This window comes from Dasypus novemcinctus, chromosome 26 (genome assembly GCF_030445035.2).
Source record: "Dasypus novemcinctus isolate mDasNov1 chromosome 26, mDasNov1.1.hap2, whole genome shotgun sequence".
NCBI classification, from domain to species: Eukaryota; Metazoa; Chordata; class Mammalia; order Cingulata; family Dasypodidae; genus Dasypus; species Dasypus novemcinctus.
Genome location: NC_080698.1, coordinates 58,292,765 through 58,315,261, shown reverse-complemented (window position 1 = coordinate 58,315,261; position 22,497 = coordinate 58,292,765). Strand labels below are relative to the sequence as shown.

The following is a 22,497-nucleotide window of genomic DNA, read 5'->3' as shown; positions in this document are numbered from 1 at the left end:
GAGAGCTGGCACAACCAGATGACGCAACCAAAAGAAACACAGATTCCTGGTGCCGCTGATAAGGATAGAAGTGGTCACAGAAGAATACACAGTGAATGGACACAGAGAACAGACAACTGGGGGGTTGTGGGGGGAAGGGGAGAGAAATAAATAAATAAATAAATCTTAAAAAAAAAAACCTCAGCTTGAGGCCCCTGCTCTAGTCCCTCCTCACCCTCACTCCCCACACACACCCGCTTCATGACCAGGGAGCTGGGATGGCCTTGTCATGTGTCAACTTGGCCAGGCGGAACTACATTTCCCAGAAGTCCCTTTCCTCTGTTTCCCGTTAGGTGGGCCACAAGGCAGAGACTCGCCCCATCTGGAGGACACAGCCATTTTGTGGCTGATCTGCTGACTCACTGCTTTGGCGCAAAGCAGCACCTAGACCCACAGTTGCTGTACCTTCCCCAGTTCCCCTTCAGTGTTCTGACCCCTGGGCCAAGTGTGCAGACGTTTACCTCTCATGATGGGGGGCTCAGTGTCTGCAGACTGCCCCCATCGCTGAGGCCAGAGGCGGCGGGGGAGACGGGCTCCAGCCCCCGCAGGGAGGCTCCCGTCGCCTGCGACCAGCCCGCCTGACGCCTGCCCTGGGCCTTCAAGCTCGGGCCTCCGAGGCGAGGTACAGCCTTACAGACTACTTCATCAGCCCCCAGTTCCACAACAAATTACATCTATCCTTCTGAGTCTGCTTCTCTGGTTGAGCCCTGAGTGACCCAGGAACCTGACGCCTTGCTGACTTCACGGGCTTCCTGCCCTGTCACATCTACTCTCAGCCTTCGGCACAACCAAGCTTTCCTCATCTTCACAACTCAGAAGCTTCTCTCGGATTTCAGGGACCTGTTGGCTTCCGCCATGTTTCCAGCCTGGAACGCCCCCATCTGGAAAGTGCAAGTTTTTCTGTCCTCCTGAAGTGGCTAAGCTACTTGAGAGCAGCCAGCAGGTCTGACTGGGTGCCCTCCCAGCCCCTGCACCCCCTGCCTCCCAGCTTGCCTAGTGCAGGAGGTGGGTGCCCAGGCACCTCTAGGCCCCTGACGTACCAGATCTCATTTTCTTCTTCCAATACCTCTGCAAGTATCCTTACCCCCACACCGAGAGCGGAAGTGGTCCTGGTAGCAGTTCTTGCAGAAAGAACCAGCGCTTCACAGAGGGTGAAGTGGCCAGAAGAGCTAACATGCCCTCGGGCTGCGTCACCAAAGGTCTGAGGCCTACAAGGGAGGTGTCAGGACTCCTCGTGCCAGTGCCAAGTGCTCAGCCCTCCCCACCTTGTCCTGTGCTCAGCTCTAAGTCCCGCCCAGGCAGAGGGATGGGGACAAGCTCTGTTGGTGCGGGGGCGCCGGCTGGGTGAAGACTGACTGCTTGGGTGGCTGAGGCTGCACAGCCTGGAAAGGGACCTGTGGGGCTGCCCTGGGGCCAGGGAGAAGGCAGATCTGGGGACCCAGAGGCTGACCTGAGGTCCCGAGCAGGTCCACAGGTTCCAGCTGTGTGGAGAAGTAGTAACTCTTGTCGTCGTCCAGGCACAGGGTGGGGGACCTGAGGGCATCTAGACCCTCCCTGGTCAGCAGGTGAGGGAGTCAAAGTGCTTTCCTGAGCCCATTTACAGATGAGCGACCTGAGGCCGTGGGAGAACCGCCCTGCCTCAGCTCAAAAGGCCACGACGGAGGCAAGCCCAGGACCTTGACCTGGCGACCAGGCACCCTCTCCTGACTAATGCGGGCGCAGGGAGGGTCAGGCCTGGGCCACTGCAGACAAGGAAACCAAAGGCTTCGCACCTGGTCTCAGCCCTTGGTCTCGGCTCAGGAAAAGGGTCCCCTCCTCCAGGAAGCCCTCCTCTTCAGCCTTGCACTGTCAGATGCTCCCAGCATTCAACTGAAACGGAGGCTCCACGAAGCCAAGTCAAGGAGACACAGTAGGTAAATGGTGGAGCCAGGACTCCCCAGCCCAGTGCAGGAGCTGAGCGCGGTGCAGGGGGAGGAAATGCAGGCTTCAGAGTCTGGTGGAGCAGGTTCGAATCCTGTCCTGTCCGCAGACTGCCCAGAGCCTCAGCAGCCTCGTCAGTGAAATGGAGAGCCCTGTCCTCATGGGGCGTGGAGATGGTGAGTGCAGGCACTTACGGCCCTCCTCCAGCAAGTGCTCACGGGGTGAGGCCATCAGCACTTAACCCGGGGTGTCCCTCAGGCCATAGGAACACCTACGAGGCCCCCTGAAGGCAGAGCAGCTGGGGGGGGGGGGTGTCTGTAGGTAGGGAGTGGGACACTGGAAGAGGAGTTTCTTTGGAAGAGCAATTGCAACGATGGCAAGGTCCAGGATGTAAGTGTGGGAGCAGGTGAGTCAGGACAGGCCAGGATGCAAGTGACAGAAACCCAACTCCGACTAGCTTAACCAGCCCTGCATCCGCTCAACCGTAGTCCAGATCGGGGCAGCTTCAGGTGCGGCTGGATCCAGCAGCTCCACTCCGTCTTCAGGCATCTGCCTCCATCTCTTGGCTCCAACTTTCTGTGTCAGGGCTCCTCTCCCAGGGGGGCTCCCCCTAGCTGTTAACGGAGACGGCCCCGGGCAAAAAGAGTAGTTCTGTGTCAGCTCTAAGCCCTGCCCTGGCAAAGGCTTAGGCATAGTTCCCGCAAAAGCTCCCGGATTGACTCAGTGAGCCAGTCGGGGTCACAAACCCGTTTCTGCCACAATTGCTGTGACCAAGTGAACAAATAACGGGACCCTCAGGTGTCCTGAGACCATCCCTGGGGCTGGAATGTGGCCAGATCCCTGGGGCCATGTGGCCTGGGAGTGGGGAGTGGGAATGGGCAGGTTCCCCAGAGGAAAAGTCAAATGCTGTCATCACAAGAGCGGGGAGGCTGGCCCGGTTGAGGGTGGGCTCCTGGGAGCTCGACGCTCTCTGGAAGGTGGAGACAGCGAGCCAGGGGGACACTCTTCAAGGAATGGGGCCGGGGGCGGGGGCGGAGGCGGCACCCCAGAGGCCAGGTGGTGTGTGTCAGTCGCAGGTTTTGGTGGAGAGGAGTAACAAGGGCGCCTGGAAGGCGGGCACGATGGGGTCCTGGGGTTCATGAGATGTTCCCGGGGGCAGGGACTTGGTCAGGTGGTCAGGGAGGGACATTCAGCGAGGCCTTGGCGAAGGCGGGCAATGCCCCAGCCCACTGCCCTGCAAGCAGAACCGCAAGCAGATGAGGCTGTTACTGGTCAGCAGAGGTGGAGGGGCGGGCTGGGGGGGCAGCTGCCCTCGCGGTGCCACCATCTCCAACCACTGCCCTCTCTAGCACCGCTCCTTGAACTTCCGCCTTCAGGGCCCTGAGATGCTGAAGGGCGCCCCGGGGCTTGTCTCCCCACCGGGGAAGCTTGGGAAGAACAGGCTCCTGTGGCTGCCCTTATGCTTTTTGGCAACGGCCCCTCCCCCCTCCCCCCTCCCCCAGCAGGCCTTCAGGACATACCCATAGTTTTTTGGGGTCTCCCACCCCCCTTCCCACCCTCAATTGCTTTCAGAATGATTCAAGGGCCAAAAACCCTCCCTCTGCCTCTCTTTCATCTAACCCCAGCCCCAGCTCACCCAGCCTGCTTCTGGAACCCTCTCTGGCTCCCCAGAGCCATCCTTCGGAATAGGCCTGTGCCTCTCGCCCACTCGGTGGGCAGCCAACCCACATGCTGGAGCCCAGGGCGTCCCAGGGCCAGGGGCTCTCTTCCCAAACGTCCCTTTAACCCTCCCTGAAAGGAAGGCTCGTTCCAGAGGGGCCACCAGAGGCAGGGGCGCGCCAGGGCCCTCCTCCCGGGACCCGCACGCCTCCTCCCCGCCCCGGCCCTGCCCACAGCACTCCGCCAAGGTCTGGCGAGGGCTGCGCGCCTTACGTGCGGGGACCACAGGCCTTCATCAGGAAACCCGAAAGCGACCCGGCCTCGCGCTCCCGACGGCCCTGGGACCCCCGTGGGGAGGAGATGGGCCGCTCCCTCCCCGCCCACAGCTTCCGCCCCCGTCCCCGGGCACGTGGGAGCCCCCTCGGGGCTCAACGCGGCCGCCCCCACCCCGCAGAGCTATTCCTTGCAGAAGGCGCCTGTTCATTCCTAGCTCTGTGGGGGGGGAGGGAGGCGAGATTTGGACTCCAGGGGCCCGCCCCCCAGCCCCAGCAAAAGCACGGGCCGCACCCAATGCCACTGCACCGCGGAGAAAACGAGAGGGCTCCAAAGGTTTCACCAATTTATTATGCCAAAGGGAAAAAGACGAAGGCCGGCGCCGCCCCGCGCCGCGCCCAGGGGCCGGCGGGGTGCGGAGCCCGGGGCCGGGGGCGCGGCCGCCGCGGCCACCCAGCGGCCCCCGCCCGCGGCCGGTAACCATGGCGACGGCCGTTGCCAAGGGCGCGAGCCAATAGGGGCGTCGCCAGGGCTGTTTCAAAAATCCAAAGCAAACAATAACAAAAAAAAAAGAAAGAAAGAAAGGAAACCCGCTACGACGTCGGGGAGGGGGGCGCGGGGAAGGGGCGGGCGCCGGGTGCGCTCCCTGCGGCTCCGGTCGGGAGCGGCGGCCCGGGCCCGAGCCGCCCGGAACCCAGACCCTCGGGAGTGAAAACACAAAAGCCCCGGAAGCGGCGCGGGCCGGGCCGCGGGCTCACTTGCGGCCCTTGGGCACCTTGGGCACGCTGGGCTTGGCCGCCTTCTTCACCTTCTTGCCCGCGGCCGCCGCCGCCTTCTTGGCCTTGCCGCCTTTGTCCTTCCGGGCGGCGGCGCCCCCCGCGCCCTTGGGGTGCGGGCGCTTCTCGGGCTTCTTGCTCGCGGCGGGCTTCTCGGCCGCGCGCCGGGCCGCGCCCTGGGCCGCCTTCTTGGCCCGGGGCGCGGCGGCCGGGGCGGCGGCGGCCGCCGAGGCCCCGCGCCGCTCCCCGCCGCCCTCCAGCTTCTTGCGGTTGAGCTTGAAGGAGCCGTTGGCGCCGGTGCCCTTCACCTGCAGGAGCGTGTCGTTCTGCACCAGCGCCTTGATGGAGTACTTGAGGTAGGTGCGCCCGTTCTGCTGGTCGAACCAGGCCACCTTCTTGGCCTCGGCGTAGATCCTGGCCAGCGACGAGCCGCCGCGCTCGCCCAGCCGCCGGATGGTCTCCACCACCAGCTGGCTGTACTTGCCCGGCTGGCTCTTCTTCTTGCTGCTCTTCCTCCTCCTGGGCGGCGGCAGCGCCGCGGGGCCGCCCGCCCGGGTCGTCTTCTTGCCCGCGCCCTCGGCGGGCGTCAGCGGCAGGGCCTCCTCGAGCTCCACCGACATGGTGGCGAGCGGGTTGGTGGCGGGCGGCGCGCGGAAGCCGGGGGGCCGCGCCGGGAAGAGGAAGGCGAGGGGCCGGGGGGCCGCCGGGGGGCTGGGGGCGCGCGGGGGCTCCAGGCGGGAGCGGCCGCGGCCGGGCCGGGGGCCGGGCGGCAGGGCTGGGGCGGGCGCCGGGCCGGAGCCGGCGGAACTTGGGCCGAGTGCGCGCCGCTGCCGCCACCCGGGTCCGCTGGGCGTGCGCGCTGCGCTCTGGCGAGGAAGGCGCCGCGCTCCGCTTTTATGGCTCTGAGGCGGACCGCGTTGAGAACAACAACAGCCTGGGCCGGCGCCAGCGCCAACTTGTGCTTCTTGGGGCCCCTTCCCCGACCGCTGGCTTCCCGGGCCGCGCCGCCCCCGCGCCGCCGCGCCCGCAGCCGTGCGCCCCGGCCCCGGCCCGAGCCCGCGGGGCGGTGCGGGGGCGGCCCGCGCCCGGGAAGGGCTCGCAGAGGGGAACCGAGGGACGTACCCTCTGCTGCGGGAGCGCGAGCGTAGGGGGGCGTCCCGTTCCGCGGCGAATAGCGCGGGCCGCGGGGGAGGCCCCGCCGCGCGGGGCTTAGCGGCCGGCAGCCGAGAGGGCGCGCCTGGCACCCGGGCCTTGGCCGGGCCCCAGGGGCCCCAGGCCTGTCCGCGGGACGGGATTTAATTTGTTCCAACTAACACAGGGCACGCCCTCACGTGGTCGGCCGGGGCAACGAGGGGCGTCTCCGCCGGCTCCGGAGGGGGAGCGGAGGGAGGCGCCCTCCGGCCGTGCGCCTGTGCTCTCGTGAAGTTTCGGGGGCCTGGTGCAACGCGGTGGGGGACAGGGAGGCGCACGACCCCAGATCCCTCTCTGGGGACGTTTTCCAGCCACCCCCTCCCCACGCCGTTGATGCTCCAAATGTCCCATTTTGCGATGCGCGAGTAGCCGCCACCGCGCCCCTCAGAGCCAAAAGGGGGCTCCAGAGTGGGCGAGGGTAGGTCTGCGCCCCCCGGAAGAGTTGCCGTGTGAGGATGGGGGGATGGCTCTGACTTCCCAGCCCCCCTCACTCCTCTGGTCCAGGGAGGGAAATTATGGAGAGGGCACTGCGAAGGGCGGTGGGTCCCGCTGGAAGCAGGGTTGGGGTGCGGCGGAGGGGCCGGACAGGTTTTCTCGGGAGCCAAAGACCAAGGTGAGATACTTGGGGAGGGGTGCAGGGAAGGGGTCCCTGAGTTTAGCGGCTGGCCCCGTGGGGGTTTGCGACCGGGGTGCGGGCGGTAAACCCTGCCCCAGCGATGGCAGATGGAGCGAGGCGGGGCGCGAGGAGACTTGGGGCCCCGGGGTGAGGGAAAGGCGCGTGGGCTGGCGGGCAGGGCTGGAGGCCGAGGTCCCGACCTGAGCGTGGGTCCTGGGGTGCACTTCACCTTCGGCCCCAGCAGCCCGTTTCCCTCCCGGGCTGGGCTGCGAGGCTTCTGCCCAGGGGCCCTACCTCGGGGCCCCCTCTTCCCCTCCCCGGCTCACCCCTTTCACAGCGCTTTCACAGACAGACCCCATTTTGTCCTCCTGATAAGCTAGAGTGTCCCAGAAATGAGGAAACCGCGGCTGGGAACGGTCAGGCTGGGTGCCTGGCTTTGGGTCGGGGCAGGGCAGGGGTGGAGAGGCCTCCCGGCCTGGGGCTCTGGGGCTCTGAGCACAAGCGGGGAAGAGAGAAGATGGCTGGGCCGCAAGGCCCCAAGCCCTTCTGGGAAGGAGCACCCCTGCACGTGGACTTGTCTGCCCAGGGACAGGTTGACACCTTGAGGGCCTGAGACCTTAGCCAGGGTGACAAAAGACCACCTGGATTTCCTGGCAGATAGCTGGGGGTGGGTTTCTGGAAGTATCGCCCCAGCTGAGCCTGGGAGGCAGCCCTGGGGTGGGCCACGGGCTTACACAGCTCTGCCAGGTGCTTCCGGGATGGGCTACTTGGAGGATGCAGAGGCAAGTGTGTCGTGCGAGCAGCAGGGTGCAGCTGCTGGGGCCAGGTGGTCTGGGCCGGGTGGTCCTAGCCGGGTTGCTAGGACCACAGAGGAGCGGTTTACCCAAGGAGTGAGGGCAGCCATCCAAGGGTTTTGCAGTGAGCTGAGGGTCTGGGTGGACCAGGTTACATAGAGATGGGATGAACAATCCAAAAGAGAGCTGACCCAGGAGACAAGCTTGGGCTCCCTGAGAGGGGGAGCAGGAGAGAGCAGGCAGCTGGCAAGAGAGGGTGTTGAGTTTGGGTGTCTTGAAAGGTCAAGGGAGAGCAGAGGGTGATACCACTGAGGGAGACCCAGCTACGGGCAGCCAGGATCGCTCTGCCTGAAGTTCGTCCAGTCACCCCCAGGGGGAGACCCAAGAGGTCACTGGAAATGTGAATCTGGAGCTAGTCCCAGCAGGGCCCCGGGTCAGGGTCCCCTGTGAAGGCGGTTAGGGAGGCCGCCGTCCAAGTGGAGGGTGCCGGTGGAGACAGGGAGAACGGTCCGGGAGGAAGCAGGAGAGCCAGCACGTCCGGGGGCGTGCAAGCCAAGGAGGAGAGAGTTTCAAGAATGAAGGGCTGGTCCATCACCGTCGGGGGCCCCAAAAGCAGACCCCCGATCCGAGGGCAGGAAACGGCCTGCCCGCCTCCCAGCCCTGACTGCTGAGCTCACCCACCCGGAGGGCCACGGGCTGGACTCTGCGCATTTGGCCCAGGGGCTTGCCAAAGCTTCTAGTACAAAAATAACACAGGTGATCCTAGGTAGAAATGCAGCCCCGGCTTTCAGGTTTCCTTTGAAAACCCCCAAAGATCTGGCCAGGTGATGGGGAGGGGCCGAATAACGGCTCCCGCTCTGGGTGGGCCCAGCTCCCCGGGCCTGAGTTTTGTGAGGGTGCCAGCGACAGGGCTGGCGGAGAGGAAGAAATCCGCCAGGAGGGAAAGGCCGTGTGGCCGGGTCCGGGGCGCTCGGAGGGTGTGGCTGGGAGCTACGACAGCCTTGGGAATGAGAGGCTGGGGGGGCGGCGCGGTGCTGTAGCAGACAGGGGAGGTGGGGACACCATTTGGGAGGTGCTGGGCCCCGTGGCCTGGGCTGTGGAGGGCCTAGAGGCTGCCTGGGGACCTGGGACCAGGGCTTGGGAAGACTGATTCTTGGCTGTGGGAGCTGGCAGGGACCAGAGGCGCCATGCCACTGGTCTCATTATACAGATGAGGAAACTGAGGCCCAGGAGCAGGGGAAGTTAGGGACTCTGTCCTGTTAGCAGGAGGAGATCAGGGCCCAGAGCCGGGGGCCTGCAGCCTCCAGGGTCGCCTCTCAAATCCCACGCTCCCTAGCAGCGCACCTGTCACCCCTCTGAGGAAACCAGAGATGGAGAAGGAGCCAAGGTCGTCAACAAATAATGGCCAGGGGTGCAGGCGGCGCGGAGCAGGCGCTCGGGCTCCGGGGCTCAGATCGCTGCCCTCCTCCCTCCTCAGGTGGACCGGCCCAGGCCTGGGGCTCCGAACACCGTCCAGGCACCGCTGACGCCCGGCTTTCCTCCGCGGCCCTGCCGTCTCTCCTGAGGGAGAGCCCCGCGCCCCACGCCACTGCCGCGTCAGGTGAGCTCTGTGGCGCGGCTCGCCCGAGGCGGGGCTGGGACGGCGCCTGGTTTCCTCTCGCGTTCCTCCTTCACCCCAGGCTTTCACAGATGGTTCTAGCCAGAAATGTGGGGCTCTTCCACAGCTCTTTTCTCCACCGGCTCCTGATATAAACGGCTCTACTACCCCCAAATACCCCACATCTCCCCCCTTCTCCCCTCGGGCCGCCGTCCTCCCCACCTCTCCTCTGGGCTCTCCAGGCCTCGGGACGGCAGGGGATGGAGCCTCCAGCCCGGAGCCTGCCGGGGCTCTCCTCCAGCGGACGACGGTGTCACCCTCTCCTCTCGCCTTCCGACCGGCTCTCGGCCATCCTGCTGGCCGGCTCCCGCGCGGTCCCTGGCCTCCCCTGTCCTCACGTGCGCCCGAGGACCCCCCGCAGGGCCCCTGCACCTGCTGTGGGGAGAGCTCTGCCACCCCTGCCGGGCCCTGTCCCTCAGGTCTCACCCGCAGATCACCCTTCAGCACACCCTTCCCTGGCGGGTTTTGCTAATCTGAGTCTGAATCCTATTCCTAGCTCTGAATCCCTAAAATTCCAGTCCCATCGCCCTGCTTTATTTTCTTCATAGCACTTATCATCACCTGACCCCGTCGGTCCACTCCCTCGAGCGCAGCGCGTGCTCTCTGAGCAGGACGGGGCGGGCCTTGCTCCTTGCTGTGTCTCCAGCACTGGGCCCCGGGGTGCGCTTGGCCCCGACTCTCCCGCAAACTCCACGTGTATCACCCACCCACCCCCAACCCAGCCTGTTACCCCATTTGTAAAAAATAAAATAAAAAAGGACTCGGGGCATTGTAATGGCCCTTCCAGCTTCGCCCTTCTGATTCTGGGCTTCTTCCCCAAAGAGAAGTGAGATTGACAGGGATGAGATGTGAAGAAACACAGGAGCCGCTGGTGCCAGGGTGAGCCGTGGGCCTGGCGGGGTAGGAGGCCTGGTCCGCGATTCCAGGCTCTGGGTGGGCTCGGGGCCTCCGGGGACCTTCGCCCCTTGCCCGAGCACACACGGAGGTGCCCCTGGGGTTTCAGAGACCTGTTCTAAGGGTTTCTAGAAGGCTCGGCGGGGGCCTGGGGCTTTGAAGGAGAGGACAGGATGCAGGGATTCGGCCACGCTGCCGGCCCCGGCGGGGGGCTGGGCAGGCAGCCCTGGGGTACCAGTTAGGGAGGGCCCAAGAGCCTGTCTGCCCCAAATGTGCTTTAAACCAAGAGGTTAGGGATCCAGGGTCAGCTTGAGCCTGCAGGGGGTGGAGGCGCAGGTTTGGGATTTAAAATGTAAATCGAGGGACCTTTGCGGAGAACACGGACAGTTCTCCAGGCTTGGCGGCGCTGGGGGTGGGGGAAGGCTGCCTTTAAGATGCAAATGTGTATTGCGAAGCCCTGAATGGGGACCCCGGGGGGCTCAGGCCCCTCACACCTCCCTGCGGGTCCGAGGAAGTGGGCTGGAGAGGCGGGAGATCAAAGGATCAGGGAAGTTGATGCTGAAGCTGCGAGGACACGAAAGGCGGAGACCGGAGACGGAGCTGACAAGGTGAGTCCTGGGGTGCGGGGTGGTGAGAGCCCCGCCACCCCCGGGGACCCTGGTGGGCGTCGAGGAGAGGCCTCAGTCTCAGGCCTGGGGCCTGGACAGGGGAGCCGCGGGGGCCACCGGCTCGCCGCCACTCGCCAGGCCCTAGGCGGGCAGCGCCCGGCGGCAGCCAGGCCCGTGCGTGCAGCAAGCGGGAGCCCCCAAGAGGGTGTTGATTGGGTGCTTGAGAAGTAGGTTTTTAAAGGATGGGGTTAAGTCTTTGTTATGGGGGCGGGAAACAAAACAGAACTTTGTTGGACTTTATACTTAGCACGAGTGGATTCAAGCCAGGGCCTGGGTGAGGGGCTCTGACCCCAGGTTGGCACAGGCGGCCCTGGAGGATGGGCTGTCCCCCATGGGTCCCCGCAGGCCCGCAGGTGCTGAGAAAGAAACCCCAACCTAGAGATAGGGCCTGGAGAGCTGGGAGTGGGGGCGCGCTGGAGATCTGCACCTGCCACCTAAAGGACGCCCAGGGTACTGTCCCCAGGACGCCGGGAGCACCTCCCAGGACCTGTGGGGGCTGAGCAGTGGGCGGGGGAGGGAGCGGGCCGAGACCCAGGACTGTTCTAAGGCACTGCCTCTCCCCAAATCTTTTCTTTTTTAATCATTCCTTAAAAGCTGGTTCGTTTTTTCTAAGTACAGTTATGCATGGCACAAAACCCAAACAAAAGCCCCCCACCCCTTAGCAGCACCCCTGTCAGCGGGGCCCACGGCCACAGCAGCGTCATGCACTGGTGTAAACTGGGCCCTTTGAGCTTCTCAGGAGGGCTCCTGCGCCCCGTGCTGTGGCTGGCTAGTTTTCACTTAACACAGGACATCAAGTCCAGACCGAATCGCTGCCAAGGACCCTCGGGCCGGCCAGGCCCTTTTCAAGGGCGTGCTGGACGGTTCCAGTCGCCGCACCTTGGCGGGTGCAGAAATACCTGTAGGATGCTTAAGAGAGTTTCCCCGTCGAAGGGGACTTTAGAAATGTGGATGACGGGTCACCAGAGAGCCCTGGAAGACCCCCGCGCCCCGTGTATCCTGGTCCCCAAGCTGGCTGATGCCAGGCCAAGGAGCGGCTCCTCGTGACTTCCCGTGGAGTGACTCCGCCCCGCTCTGCTTTCTCATGGGCTCTCCTGCGCCCGTCTCACTCGCTGCCATCACAGCACCCCAGACCTCCTGCAGTCAGGCTCTGCCGCCTCCCCACGTTTGCCCAAGTCCACCGCCTCCTTTCTTCATCCCGGCTGCCATCACCCGTCAGTTTCCGTAGTCCCTGCTCAACGCGGCCCTGGCCCCGCCACCAGCCTCCCTGCAGCCTGAAGAGCGCTGCCCCTGCCCGCCCCCCCCCTGCCAGCCTCAGGCCCTTGGTTGGTCTCGGCTCCCAGCCGGCTCCCAGCCGGGCCGCCCTGCCCCGTGTGTCGCCGCAGCCGCTGTTCAGCCTGGCTTCCCCTGACCTTGGGGCCTGTCCCATCTCCTCCTGGAGCCCTGAGCCCAGGGACTTTGTCACTCCCTTGTCTTTGGCCTGGCTGCCTGCTAAGTGGCACCTCTGGGAGTCCCCAGCCCAGGAGGGGCGCGGGGTCTGGCAAGGGATGAGGGAGTGAGAGGCTTAAACTAGAAAGTGGCACTTCAAGGCCCCTCACTTAGAGTAACTGCAGGCCGGGCTGAACCCTGGGTGGCAGCACTGCCTCCCGCTTCCCCCTGGTGGGGACAGTGAAGAGAGGCGCTCAGAGGAGCCCGGGCTCCAGGCAGAGGCTGGGGATGCTCCGGACAGACCCCTCGAGAGGCAGCCAGCACCTGCCGCCGGGGGGGGGGAGGGGGGTCCCACCTCCACTGTCTGTTCACCTGGGGACCAAAGCCCTCTCGGGATTTCCCTTTCAGGGGCAAGGGTGAAGTTGGTCTCCCCCATCCGCACGCAGCAAATTGTCCATTTACAACCCCAGACAACCGTCTGAGCGGGACGCTCGAGCTGCCTTCCACTTCAGGATCACCGAAGTCCCAGCCCGCCCTCCTCTCGCTCTGGGAAGCATTTGCTCCTGCAAACTGCCTCCTGCTCAAGGTCTGGGCCTTCAGGCACAGGCAGATTTGCTTCCTGGTCCTAGACCTGTGGTCGAGCTTGACATCTCTTCTCCAGAAGCCAGGGGCAAGACCCAAGGTTGAGAGATCATTCTGGAAGGTGGGGTCCCCCCCCCCTCCACTTGAGGCTACCAGGACAAAACGTGCTAGGCAGAGGAACGTGCTTCCCGTGTCTTCCTGAGCAGGCAGCCCTGGGTGAGGCCGGGGAGCCTCGGCTTAGATTATCTCCCTTTCTTGCACGCAGCCTTGACTTGTGGAAACATTCAGGAACGTTTGTGAAGAACCAGAAGCCACAGAGGGTGTGGGTGTGGCTGGACGGGGGCACTGCTAAACCCGGGGACCCCGGCGGGCACTCTAGGGGTAGCTCAGAACAGAGTGGGCCACTGGGAGCAGAGGGGGTGCTTAGCTCCACAGGAGGGAACAGGCTTGGGAAGTGGAAGAGCATCTGCTCTCTTCCCCATTTCAAGTAGCCCCTGCCCCTCTCCCAGGCGCTTTATACCACTTAATCATTCTCTGAAATTATCCTCTTGATACCTGTCGCCCCCCACTGGAGCACAGGGACCTCGTCTAACTAATCCCGTGCCATGCAGGGCCCGGCACACAGTAGGCCCTCAATAAATATTTGTCGAATGAATCAATGAATGGGACAGCATTCGGTCCCAGGCCCCACTGATGGCCAGTGGCCCTCTCCTTGAAATACAGATGTCGAGTGAAACTCAAAAGCGCCGGTGCAGGGGGAAGCCAGCATGGGGGTCCCCACATGGTCCCAGACCCTGGAAAAGCCTCCTGTGACCCTTGGTGAGGTTCAAAGACTTGGGGACACAGGCTCGTCTGATCTGGGGGATTCCTGGAAACCTGACTGGTTGCCAGCTGCCCTCCAGAGTTTCCTCCTCAATTACCATCATCTGTTGTGGGGTGTAGGTGGAGGAAAAAAGAATGGGGGTGTTCTAGTCGCCCCCAGGAGGAGCCAAAGAAAACCCACTTCAGATGAGCTCCCCACACCAGCTGCCGGCCTCCTGGTCCGCGCTCCAAACCCTCTTTCTCTCTGGTCTGTTCTCCCCGCTGCTTCCCCTGCCCCCCACCTCCCTTCCCACCCTTTCCCCCTCTGCCCTCTCCTTTCTCCCATCCAGGCAGCTCCAGAGTGGCCCTTTTTTTCTTTTTTTTCAAGGTAAATCAGAGCTTGTTGCGTTCCTGCTCAAAACCCTGCAGTGGCTGCGCCCCCCCAGCTCCTTGGCATCTGCCCTTGCTGACCTCTTCGACTTTAGCCCCCTGTGCCCCCCAGTGCTCCGACCTCTCTCTGGCCCCGTCCTCCTGCATGACCATCCCTCCTGCCTCCACTCTTCCCACCTCTTTCTCCACTAGCTCTCTGCCTACCCTTCTCTCGGCACAGGTTCGTGTAGGTACGCTGTCTTGCTCAGCACCTGCCCTCTCCCCAAGACCTTGTGCAGCGTCTTGCTCAGCACCCAGTGCTCAGCCCCCGGGGACGGTTAGAAGCTAACGCCCGACCCAGCTGGGACCACAGCTGTATCTGTGAGAACAAAACAGAAACAAAAAACCCACTCATCTACAGCCTGACACCCGGGGCTCTCGAAAAAATGTTTCCTTCCTGTCGCGCCCTTTGTAATTGGATGATTCTTGGAGAGGTGGTTCTGGGGGAAGGTTCGAGATGCACGGAGGGTAGTCGGGGCAGGTCTTAGGGCCTGTCTTAGGGGTCCCTTTTCACACAAAGAAGCCGAGGCCCAGAGAAGAGGCGCGGACCCACGGAGGGGCTTCTGGACTCTGCTCCAAGTCGAATTCCCAGTCCAGTGCTCCTGCTACCGCGATCCCCTTCATCTGTCCAGTTAGCAGGGAGTGGAGGGAAGGGGCGCTGGGCAGACCCCCGGGCCGTGGGGAAGGGGGTGAGTGCCCAGGGGAGGCAGAGGGGGGCCAAGGAGGAGCCCCTCTGAGGCCATGGGGCCCAGGAGGACCCAAACTGTCGAACCTCCAAAAGAGGTGGAGGAGGGGGCTGAGAGCGCTGCTCGTCTTAACTGCCTTCTGGAGCGCCCCGTCCTGCCACCAGCTGTCCCACAGATGACAGTGACAGTGCCTCGAGGTGGCTCTTCCTGCTGCCAGATCGTCCCGGAGGCCAGGAATTTCTCAAGACCTCCCACAACCCCCAGTCTGCTCCTGCTGGAAAATACTCCAGTGGCTTCCCATCACCCTTAGAATAACATCCAAGTCTCTCCCCCAGGCTTAGAAGACCCCATGAAGCACGGGCTCACACTGCCCGCTCGCCCCCGTTCCCACCACGCCACCCCGCTGTGCGGCCCCATTTCCAGCCCTGGGGCAATCTAGCAGTCCCTACACGGGGCCCGGACTTGCTGCCCGCTCCTCGCACAGGACCTTCACAGCCTCCGAGACGTCCTCCCTAAACACCCCATCTGAAGTAGGGTCTCCCCCTCCCCCAGGCTTCCCTATCGTTTCTCCATGTTCGCTTCTTCCTAGCACCTAACACTACTTGGGGTTTTCATATTTATGCCCCCCAGCACCCGAAGGTCGGCTTGTCTTGTTTATCACTGTGTCTCTCTCAGTACCTGGCACACAGTAGATGCTCAATAAACATTTGTTTGAATGAACGAACCAGGACGGGCTCTTCAGGAGAGCAGAGTTTCAGCCTGGCGCTTCCTGCCAACGCTTTGGCTGTGTGCTGAAGGGTGGGGTGGGGGCAGGCAGGGCACAGTAGCCTCTGCCCAGGGATCACCGTCAGCTGTGTCCCGTTCCCGTCCCCGTGTCCTTCCCCCTGGCCTGGATTGCACGCAAGCAGTTCACCGGGGCTGGGGAGTGAGAATGAACAGGGTGGAGCAGGCCTGGGATTTGCCTTAAGCCTTCTCTCCCCAACTAGATTGTAAGCCCCTTGGTGCTAGGCCTGGCTCCTTTTGGGCCGGCGCCGTGGACTTTCGCCCCAGTGCTGGATGGTGTGGAATAGAAGGGGCAAGCAGGTAGGTATTGTGGAAGAAAAACTTCAATCCTCAGGCGGAAAATGTGCCGTGAGGCTGTGGCAGAGATTTAAATTTGGAATAAGGTCTGGATCTAGGGTTTGGGGCTCACTTGGGGACCTAAAAAGAGCCTGGGGGTACATTTGAAAGATGTTTAATACTGCTCCGAGGAGATTCTGGGCCTTTGGTAAAAGGATGATGCTGTTCTCTATTTTTAGAGGGAAGTAGCAATAGGTTCCCCAGCTATTGCCATTTTTAGCTGCCCAAATCCAATGTCTCCAAAATGGGAGCGAAAACCTCCCCCGAAGAGCTCGGGTGCTGTCAAAGGGCGTGCCCACGCCTCCCTCCGTTTGGCGCTTTCAGTAACTCCTGGATCGTACAGAAGGTGCCCCCACTCAAGGCCGAGAGAACCCGCGCCCTCTCCCGCCGCGGCCCCGCAAGCCCGGGTGGTGGGCGGTGCGTGAGCCGCGGCTCGGCTCGCTGCCCCGGGGCCGAGGACGCGCGAAGCGGCTCCGCCACGCTCTGCCCACCGGCCGCGGCGTCCCTGCCCTCCTCCCCGCTTCCCCGGCGCCTCGGACAGGCCGGGCCCCGCGGCGGCCTGCGGGGAGCGCGCAGAGGGGAAACCGAGGCCCGGGAGGCCGCCGCGCGCGCCCGGCACGGCCAGGGCGTGGCCGTTAGGCGTTGGGCGCGCGCCGACCCCCCCGGCCCGGGCTCGGCGGCCGCGGTCGCCTAGCAACGGGCGGAAGGCGTCTCTAGGCCCCGCCCCCGCTTCCATGGAAACCCAGCGACTTCCGGCGCGAGCTGTCCGGGTCCCGGCCGCCGTGGTAAGGCCGGGGCGCGAGCGTCTGCGGGGCCCCGCGACCAGCGTTTCCCAGGCTCGCCCGGCGTGAGCGCGCGGGAGAGGCTCCCTGGCGTGTGGCTTCCTAGCCGCCCGCCTCCGAGGACGCAAGGGCCCTGGGCCAGGGAGGAGCGGCCACCTCGGTGAACGAGGTGATTCTTAGCGCCGCGCAGGTCCGGGAAGGAAGGGGCCCAGAGGGCTCGGGCCGCGGGGTCCCCTCCTGAGGCTTTGTTAGCATTTTCCCGGGGGTGGGACTGAAGTCAGAGAAACGAGGTTTGCCCCGGTGGCGCGGGTTCCCCGCGTCCCCCGCGGAGCTGCAGGGAGGAGGCTCTGCGATGATTCCGTAAAGGGTTTTAGACGCCGAAGGAGACCAGGCCCAGCGAAGGCGTCCCTCCTGCCCCGGGGACCGCCGCTCCCGCGCGTCGGAGCCAGGCGTTGAAGCAGCCCTCAAACGCGGCTCCCCAGCACTGGACCTCTGCCTGGGGTGACAGAACGTTCCAGCACCTGCCTGTGGTCCCCTCCTGCCTCAGGCTAGTCCACCGCTCAGCCTGCCCGGGACTCTGACCATATGCCGGCCTCGCTACAGGCCTCCTGCATAGATGAGATGTTCAGAGTAACAACAGAGGATCTAAAGAGTAAAAATATGTTGGGATTGGTTTTCCTTCTGCCTTAGACGTTCGTGGTTCATGGTAGCCCAAAACAACACCATAATAGATATAATAACGAAAAACTTTTAACTATTGCAAGAATTACCAAAATGTGCCACAGATAAACGAAGTAAGCACATGCTGTTGGAATAATGACGCCAACAGACCTGATGTACACGGGTTTATCCCATACCTTCAATGTTTAAAAAATGCAATATCTGCATAGGACAGTAAAGCAAAGCACAATAAAACAAGGTTGGCCTGTATTTCAGGGAGAGCAGACAGGGCATCAAATTCCTATAAATTGGGCAATTGCTAGGGGCACCAGCAAGCACAAACCCAGGGCAAGACAAGGCTCAGGTAAGACTGAGAGGACCACGCGATTTGCATTCGCCTTGGGGTGGTCTTGATAGGAGGGATAAAGTGGCCAACACAGAGCCAATGTGCAAAGACAGTAAAGCTGTGCTGCGTTCATTGGGTTTTTTACTTTTTATTTTATGTCAGTCTTAACAGGTATAATTTACATACAGGAAAAATCCGCCAATTTTAAAAGTACAATATGATGAGCTTTGAAAATGGGCAGTCATGTAGCCATGCCCACAATCATGATATAGGACATTTCTAAGCCCCCCGTGCCCAAAGTTACCTTTTCAGTCCTTTCCCACTCCTAACCCCTGGCCTTGGGCAACTACTGATCAGTTTTAAATCTCCATAGTTTTGCGTTTTCTAGAATTTCATATAAATAGAATTATATGGTATGTAATATTTTGGTTCATTTCACTTAGCAAATTGCTTTTTAGATGCATCCATATTGTGTGTAAAAGTACGGTAGTTTTTTCTTTTTCTTTTTGAGTAATAGTCCATTATATAGATATTCTACAGTTTGTTTATCCATTCACCAGTTGATGGATACCTATGTTGTTTCCCTTTGGAGCTATTATGAATAAATCTGCTTTGAACATTCATACGCAAACCTTTGTGTGGACACATATTTTCGTTTCTACTGCTGGGTCATGTGGTAAGTGTATGTTTAATTTTAAAAGACAGCCAAATTGTTTTCCAAAGAATAAACCATTTTGCACTCCCACCAGCAATGCATGGCAGTTCTAGTCCCTCCACGTCATCACTAACACTTGATACAGTCTTTTTTAATTTTTATTTTTAGTCAGTCTTTTTAATTTTCGTGGATGTGTTGTTGTAACTCTGTGGTTTTAACTTGCAATTATCTGTTCATGTCCATGTTCACCATTTGCCTACCTTCTTTGGTAAAATGTCTACTCAAATCTTTTGCCTATTTTTTTTTTTAATATCGGGGCTGGAGATTGAACTCAGAACCTTGTATATGGGAAGCCAGGGCCCAATCACCTAAATACATTTTGTTTGCTTGCTTATTGTTTTGTTTTTGTTTTTGTTTTTAGGAGGCACCAAGGGCAGAAACCAAGACCTCCAATGTGGGAAGGAGGCACTCCTTGAGCCACATCCACTCCCTTGCCTGTTTTTTTTTTAAGGTTCACTTTTATTTATTTATTCCCCACCCCTCATTGTTTGTGCTCGCTATCTGCTCTCTGTGTCCATTGGCTGTGTGCGCTCTCCCTTTGTTCATCTTCTCTTTAGGAGGCACTGGGAACTGAACCTGGGACCTCCCATGTGGGAGAGAGGTGTTTAATCATTTGAGCAACCTTTACTCCCTGCTTGTTGTATCTCTCATTGTGTTTCCTCTGTGTCTCTTTGTTGTGTCATCTTTGTTGTATCATCTTGTTGCGTCAGCTCGCTGTGCCAGTCTGCCGTGTCACTCGCTATCTTGCTCGTCTTCTCCAGGAGGATTTGGGAAATGAACCCAGGACCTCCCATGTGGTAGGTGGGAGCTCAGTCACTTGAGCCACATCAACTTAGCCCTTGCCTATTTTTTTTTTTAATATGAAATGCTTCACAAATTTGCATGTCATCCTTGTACAGGGGCCATGCTAATCTTCTTTGTATCGTTCCAATTTTAGTATAGTGCTGCCTATTTTTAATTGGGTTCTTATTTTTGAGTTATTAAAATTCTTGATTTTTGTCCTTTATTAGCTATATATTTTTAAACCAATTTCATTGATACATGTTAATAAAGCATACAATCCATTTAAAGTTTACAATCAGTGGTATTTGGTATGATCAGAGTTGTGCATTCATCACCTCAAAAATTATTAGAACATTTTCATTATTTCAATAATAATAAACAAAAACAGACTAAAAATTTCATTACCTCTCAATCTCTTTTTGCTTCCCCTGCTGTACATAGCTATGATTTCTGGCTATTCTTGAACATTTATTATTTTTTTAAAAGCAGTTTTATTGAGATACATTCACATACCATACAATCTATCCCAAGTGGATAATAGTGGCTTTCAGTAAAACTTCATGTTGTGTGTTCGTTACCACAAAAAAATTTAATTACTTCAAAAACTCCACACCCCTTAGCAGTCACATCTTTTATCTTTCCCCAACCTTACATAACGACTGCTCATTTCATCTTTATAAATGATTTATATTTACATTTTATATAATTGGAATCATACAATTTGTAGTACTTTGTGTCTGGTTCCTTTCACTGCATAATTTTTTTGTCTGATATTAATGTAACATTTACATACATTTGTTCAGTTTCAAAGTAAAACAGTCTTATATAGACAATATCGCCCATATTGATATTTCATTTGTGGCTTTACTATGCTATAGAGTCCCATATTACATCTTTTAGCTTTCCTTTTAGTAAAATGCATGACTGTCAGAAGTGGATGTGGCTCAAATGATTGAGCTCCTACCTACCACATGGGAGGTCTCTGGTTCAGTTCCCAGTGCCTCCTGGAGAAGACAAGCAAGATAGCAAGCTGGTGCAACTGGCAGACATGGTGAGATGACGCAACATGATAATGCAACAAAAGAGACACAAAGAGGAAAGACAATGAGAGACGCAACAAAAGCAGGGAGTTGAGGTGGCTAAAGCGATAGAGCGCCTTTCCCCCGGTTTTGGTTTCCGGTGGTGCCTCCTAAAGAGAAGACAAATAGACACAGAAAGCACACAGCAAATGGACACACACTAGATGGCGAGTGCCAACCATGTGTGGGGGTATAAATAAATCTTCGAAATATACATTTATAACATGACTTGATATATATACCTTAGACTTTCCCTTTCAAACACTGTCATACCCATATAATAGCATTGCTAGTTACAAACATTATGTTGTGCTGTCACCTTTTCTATTAATCTCCAAAGATTAATACACATCCTTTTTATCAATTCTACACAAGGTAACCCTCAGCTTTCCATTCCTCAATATCATTCTATTTTCTGGTGACCTGTATTCAAATTATTACACATGAGATTACACAATATATCTAGCTCACAATAGCACAATCATACTGTATTTTTCCTTTTGTGTCTGGCTTGCTTCATTCAACATAATGTCCTCCAGGTTCATCCATGTTGTCTTATGCTTCTGGACTTAATTTCTTACAGCTGCATAATATTCTATTGTGTGTATACACCACATTTTGTTTCTCCATCAGTTGATGGACACCTGGGTTGTATCCAACTTTTGGCAATTGTGAATAATGCCTCCATGAACCTCGGTGTTTTTAGATGTCTGTTTGTGTCACTACTCTCAGTTCTCGGTATATACCCATATTGGTATTGCCAGGTCACATGGCAAATATATATCCAACTTCTTTAGAAATAGTCCTCCACAATAGTACCATTCTGCATTCCCACCAACAGTGAATAAGAGTTCCTATCTCTCCACATCTTCTCTAACACTTGTAGTTCTCTGTATTTTATTAGTGGCCATTTTTTTTTTTAAAGATTTATTTTTTTTTTGTTTTTCTCCCCTTCTCCCCCACCCCTCGCCCCAGTTGTCTGTTCTCTGTGTCCATTTTGCTGCATGTTCATCTTTTGTCCGCTTCTGTTGTTGTCAGTGGCATAGGAATCTGTGTCTCTTTTTTGTTGTGTCATCTTGTTGCGTTAGCTCTCAGTGTGTGTGGCACCATTCCCGGGCAGGCTGCACTTTCTCTCACGCTGGGCGGCTCTCCTCACGGGGCGCACTCCCTGTGCGTGGGGCTCCCCCACGTGGCAGACACCCCTGCATGGCAGGGCACTCCTTGTGTGCATCAGCACTGTGCATGGGCCAGCTCCACACGGGTCAAGGAGGCCGGGGGTTTGAACCTTGGACCTCCCATGTGGTAGACGGACGCCCTAACCACTGGGCCAAGTCTCCTTCCCAGTGGGCATTCTGATAGTTATGAAATGGTATCTCATCGTTTTGATTTGTATTTCCCTAATCATTACTGATGTTGAACAGTTTTTCATGTGTTTTTTTGCCATTTGTATTTCTTCTTTGGACAAATGTCTATTCATGTCTTTGGCCCATTTTTTAATTGGGTTGTTTGTCTTTTTATTCTTGAATTGTTAACATCTCTTTATATATCCTGGATATTAAACCCTTATCAGATATGAGGTGTTTTTTCTCCCGTTGAGTCAGCTGCCTTTTCACCCTTTTGACAAAGTCCTTTGAGATGCTAAAGTGTTTAATTATGTGGAGGTCCCATTTATCTATTCTTTTCTTTTATTGCTTGTGCTTTTTTTTTTTGTAAGGTCCAAGAAACCATCACCTACCACAAGATCTTGAAGATGTTTCCCTTACATTTCCTTCTAGTATTATGGTACTGGCTTTTATATTTAGATCTTTGATCCATTTTGAGTTTTCCTCTATAAGGAATGAGGTGATCTTTCATTATTTTGGCTATGGTATCCAGTTCTCTGTTGAACAGACTGTTTTGTCCTATTAACCTGGACTTAGTAGGTTTGTCAAAAACCACTTAACCGTAGAGGTGAGGGTTTATTTTTGAACTCTCAATTCCACTGATCAATGTGTCTATTTATGTCAGTACCATGCTTTTTTTTTTTTAAGATTTATTTTTATTTATTTCTCTCCCTTTCTCTCCCCCGCCCCCCCCCCCCCCGAGTTGTCTGCCCTCTGTATCCACTCACTGCATGTTCTTCTGTGACCACTTCTATCCTTATCAGCGACACTGGGAATCTGTGTTTCTTTTTGTTGTGTCATCTTGCTGTGTCAGCTCTCCATGTGTGCAGTGCCATTCTTGGGCAGGCTGCACTGTCTTTTGCACTGGGGGGCTCTCCTTACGGGGCACACTCCTTGCGCGTGGGGCTCCCCTTTGCAGGGGACACTCCTGCAAGGCACGACACTCCCCGCACACATCAGCACTGCGCATGGGCCAGCTCCACACGGGTCAAGGAGGCCCGGGGTTTGAACTGCGGACCTCCCATGTGGTAGATGGCCGCCCTATCCATTGGGTCAAGTCAGCTTCCCAGTACCATGCATTTTGACCACTGTAGCTTGTAATATGTTTCAAGATCAGGCAGTGAAATTCCGCCTATGTCACTCTTCTTTTTTAGAACCCTTTTGTCTATTTGGGTGCACTTTTCATTCCAAATAATTCTGTAAAGTAGGCTATTGGAA

The 22,497-nt window shown here is 58.1% G+C and overlaps 1 protein-coding gene, 1 long non-coding RNA gene and 1 other non-coding gene across 4 annotated transcripts; 1 reads left to right on the top strand and 2 right to left on the bottom strand.

Annotated features, from left to right (window-relative positions):
* Positions 1 to 4,224: 4,224 nt before the first annotated feature.
* On the bottom strand, positions 4,225 to 5,626 carry H1-10 (H1.10 linker histone). The gene has a single exon (XM_004475949.5). The coding sequence runs from the start codon at positions 5,285 to 5,287 to the stop codon at positions 4,646 to 4,648; it is 642 nt and encodes a 213-aa protein (XP_004476006.3). The 5' UTR covers positions 5,288 to 5,626; the 3' UTR covers positions 4,225 to 4,645.
* Positions 5,627 to 5,883: 257 nt separating this feature from the next.
* Positions 5,884 to 9,716, top strand: LOC131276052 (uncharacterized). Of its 2 annotated transcripts, none has more exons than XR_009183534.2 (3): positions 5,884 to 6,276; positions 8,746 to 8,868; positions 8,993 to 9,716. It is a non-coding gene; the product is annotated as an uncharacterized lncRNA (long non-coding RNA). The 2 variants fall into 2 exon arrangements; XR_009183533.1 differs by lacking the exon at positions 5,884 to 6,276 and adding an exon at positions 6,283 to 6,471.
* A 9,173-nt stretch (positions 9,717 to 18,889) lies between these two features.
* Positions 18,890 to 18,993, bottom strand: LOC111759839 (U6 spliceosomal RNA). The gene has a single exon (XR_002793705.1). It is a non-coding gene; the product is annotated as a U6 spliceosomal RNA (small nuclear RNA).
* Positions 18,994 to 22,497: the final 3,504 nt, after the last annotated feature.

Excerpts from the sequence above, each read along its gene's own strand:
- H1-10 (XM_004475949.5), bottom strand. The coding sequence starts at position 5,287 with ATGTCGGTGGAGCTCGAGGAGGCCCTGCCGCTGACGCCCGCCGAGGGC.